This window comes from Capsicum annuum, unplaced genomic scaffold, assembly GCF_002878395.1.
Source record: "Capsicum annuum cultivar UCD-10X-F1 unplaced genomic scaffold, UCD10Xv1.1 ctg1716, whole genome shotgun sequence".
In the NCBI taxonomy this organism is placed as follows: Eukaryota; Viridiplantae; Streptophyta; class Magnoliopsida; order Solanales; family Solanaceae; genus Capsicum; species Capsicum annuum.
Genome location: NW_025822807.1, coordinates 347,036 through 350,858, shown reverse-complemented (window position 1 = coordinate 350,858; position 3,823 = coordinate 347,036). Strand labels below are relative to the sequence as shown.

At 36.6% G+C, this 3,823-nt stretch overlaps 1 protein-coding gene across 2 annotated transcripts; it reads right to left on the bottom strand.

The window, feature by feature from the left end:
- Positions 1 to 365: 365 nt before the first annotated feature.
- Positions 366 to 3,505, bottom strand: LOC124890425 (E3 ubiquitin-protein ligase RNF185-like). Of its 2 annotated transcripts, none has more exons than XM_047402273.1 (2): positions 3,136 to 3,505; positions 366 to 1,280 (listed from the first exon to the last, which is right to left on the bottom strand). In XM_047402273.1, exon 2 carries the CDS (start codon positions 1,235 to 1,237, stop codon positions 578 to 580), a length of 660 nt encoding a protein of 219 aa, XP_047258229.1. In that variant the 5' UTR covers positions 1,238 to 1,280; positions 3,136 to 3,505; the 3' UTR covers positions 366 to 577. The 2 variants fall into 2 exon arrangements, with proteins under 2 accessions (XP_047258229.1, XP_047258230.1); XM_047402274.1 differs by having other exon boundaries at positions 366 to 1,821; positions 3,136 to 3,413.
- Between the last annotated feature and the right edge of the window lie 318 nt (positions 3,506 to 3,823).

The window sequence follows — 3,823 nt, the reverse complement described above, 5'->3', positions numbered from 1 at the left end:
TCATCTTTCAAAGACAATGTCACTCAAATCAAATTCAATCTACATGAATGTGAAAGAGATGTGCACACCAGAACAAGCAATTATGTTTGTCTCATTGATAACCATTATAACTCATTTTCTCAGTAAACATGGAATGGTAAATGAACTGTGATGAACAATCAAGAATCACAATTCAAACACTTGCGCTGAATTCCAGTGTCACAAAGGATTGGACCTGTCACTATTCAGACACTCGAGTGAAAAGCAAAAGAAGTAAAATGTCCATCAGAGCAAGCCATTTTACATGAAGGATGCATACAGATGAGTCAAGGGTTAGAACAAAGATTTCTTGGGTGTTCTGACCCCCACAAAGGAAAAACAAGCTGTTACGGCAAGGTGTCATACTCATATAACATGCATGCGAAGGAGAAAATAAACATGTTACATGAAAGAAGCTACGTGCAAACTCTACTAATCACATCAGTTCATCTCTATGTTGCAACTTCAGGTGTAAGAATTCGACATATTTACAACCGTTAAGAATGATTACCTACAAGTAAGATTCAGGCAACAGCTGCCTAAGGGGAAAGTCCATTCACTAACCAAACAAATATAGGAATACAAGAAATCCAACAAGCAAGAACATGAACTTCAGATTATTGTCTGCCTGTCCTTGGGACGGGTGTGCAGCATTCTGAACATTCGCCCCATGATAGGCAGGAGGATACCCATACTGGTAATTTGGCGTTGTACCAAAGGCAGTTGGACCAGGGAATCCATGAAACTGAAAACTGAGCAAGGATGGGATAAATCCACCGAAACCAGCAGACATTGTAAAGTTACCAAAACTTGCAGTTGCTCCTGGAAAAAGTCCTCCCATAAGGCCAAACCCGGAATTAGGAAAAGTATTTGATTCTGGTGGAGGAGCCGTTTCAGGTCTTTGCCCTGCTGGCCTTCTAGGAATTTCAACTCCAGGTACTGGTTTTGATCTGGGATCAGTTGACGTCCTCCCTCTTCCATAAAGAGGAACTAACTTCTCCTCTTGTATAAGGGCCTTACAAACAGGGCACTCATGGGATTGAGAGTGAAGCCTTAGCCATCTATAAAGACATGGCCAACAGTAGAGGTGACCACAGAGGGTCACAATAGGGTCTTGGGCCAATTCAAAGCAGATGTTGCATTCAAAATCACCAGCATCATTGCTGCCATTCCCCGAGGACGAAGAATTCTCAAATGCCGTAGCAGTTGACTTCTGCATATTTCACTCAATGTCTCAATTAGCACACAGAAATGCACTTCACCTGCCAATTGCAATAAATTTGATTACAATATTAGCAACCAACGGTCCTTACACATACACATGACAAACTTAAAAACGAAAAGATGGTCCAAAGGCACTATGAATGTGATAGCATGATCCAGAGAAACCAATCAAATGGCATGTATGGGATAGAATCTGTTAGAATACGTGGCGGCATGAGGGGATAGATGCAAGGCACCATCGGACAACTTTCAAGGAAGGTGTTTGGAGAGATATCCTGATACCGATGACATATTTAGGGGACTCCTTAAAATAATCCGGAATCACCAGTCCCTAGCATAAAGCGGGTGATCGATGAAAGTTTGAGATCCGACGAATAAAGAAGGGCTCTTGTCCCAGTGGCGTGGCAAAAGGACAGAAAGAACAGATACGCCAGATACTATCGTACAAATGGTCTGGTGAGACAGAGGTATATTGGTTGGCATCACGACCGGCATTGCTACGTGGACAACGTTCATTGGATGTGGTACTTTACAGCTTGAGTGACGCTTTTCTATTGGCTGATGCTCAACCATTGTAACCTATAAATAATTCATTTTCCTCATTTGTATAGCATTCGCATTTAAAGCAATACAACAACAGTATATTTACATTCTTGTACTCCAATTTTTCCTTAAGTCTTTACCTTACAACATTTATATATTGAATCATCCTCAGAAAGGAAGCCAGGAATACTCACACAACAGCGGCGACAACATATTCGTCTACTATAGAAGCTCTTACGCTTCGTATGGCTTTATTATTTGTTCTACTATATTTAATTAATCTATTGTGTACTGATTTCACAATATTCTAACCACTAATAATCGAATCTAACAAGTTAAGCTAAAATGTCTGTCCATGACCTCATATAAATTCAATTGTAGAGTTTTTTCAGCAAACATGGTACATGAGCAATAAAAACTGAACCTAAATCATCAACTCAAAAATATTTTAACTTTGCAAGCACAGGTTTTCAGTAAGCTAGACCCCTACATTATTTTCATTCCATTCATAAACTCAGTCACTCAAGAAATCCATTGGACAGGCCTAGGCCTCTAGTGAGTTATATAGACATATATTTCAAAAGGTCACCTTTGATGATTCCATCATCTAAGATTAAGTTGCGACAAGTCGATGACATCCCACATCATACCAAACTAGCTATCACTTTACAAACATTTAACAAAAAATGACAACGTTTTCTTTAGCAAGTATTTGATACAATTGAAATGACATGGCATTTCTCTATATTTTTATTAAAATGAAGTAATTATTAAAACTACAACATGCTTTACAAATAAGATAAAACACAATCTCACTTTCAAACACTCTTAAGGGTTGTTTGGTGCGTGGATTAAATTATCCGATTAATTTATTATTTATCCCACCTGGGAGATGGGATAAAATAATACCAAGTTGGGATAAAATAATACCAAGTTGGATGTGATAAGGTGAGAGGTCTGGGGCTTCATTCCGTGGGCTTGGGATATCCCACCTGATCCCGCGTACCCGACGACCCCGAAGATTTTTCGAAATGAAAAAGACACAAGGAAGACAACCAAATCATAGATGAAACAAGAAAAATTAAGAAGAATCATCTTAATTGTGACCCATATACAATAATGTACAGAAGAATCATCTATAATGCTTTATTGAAACAAATCAAGTGATAATCATAATTCAACCTTATGAACTGTGAGGAAAAAAAAATGTCTCTATACAGATACGGAAAGAAATAGCTTGTAATTCCCATAAAATCAGATCAGATCACATAAGATGCAAATTTAAAATTAAGAATTACATAAAACCTACATCAATAATTTAGGATTAATAATGAAGAACTACAAACTTACCTGTTTGGATGAGGAAGAATGATAATGGGGAACGGATGTTGACGATTTCAAATTGTAATTATTCTGCTGATCTCTGATACTATTAATAATATATATGTATATAAGGATTGTTCCAAAGGAAGATTCTAGGGCTTTCTACATACTTTGAATTCGACGTAAATCTTGTATTGAAGCTCCCTAAGGAGAACATTTAGGACACGGCATGGGAAGCTTCCAGGGGCTTTCGGCTAACTTCAGCTCTCTTTTTTATTTGGGCCTCATTATTTTATCAACTCCAGTTAAAACCAAACAAGTGTTGGGTATATACTAGTGCTTCTAAAATTTAACAAAACTATACACCCCTTATGGGTCATATGACACTCTTCATCATTAATAAAAGGCTTATAGTACTACTATCGTTTATATCTAAAAATAATTTATTTATTTATTATGATAAGTCGTACAAACTGACTCTTGCAAATAAAAATGCAGGAGAAAATGGTGTATTATAAATTTTTGTGATTTGATTTTTTTTTGGACTATGTGTATAATGGAAATTTTAGTACGTTAGATTATCTTTAATAATCATAGAAATATCATCACTTGTTGAAGATCATTAAAAATTTAAAATAAATTTTCTTTAGGTATTGATACATGCTTAATTAATTAATTTTTGATAATTGGTAAGTGGAGGGTTTAGGCCACAGGT

Coding starts and splice junctions, on each gene's coding strand:
- LOC124890425 (XM_047402273.1), bottom strand. CDS start 1,237: ATGCAGAAGTCAACTGCTACGGCATTTGAGAATTCTTCGTCCTCGGGG.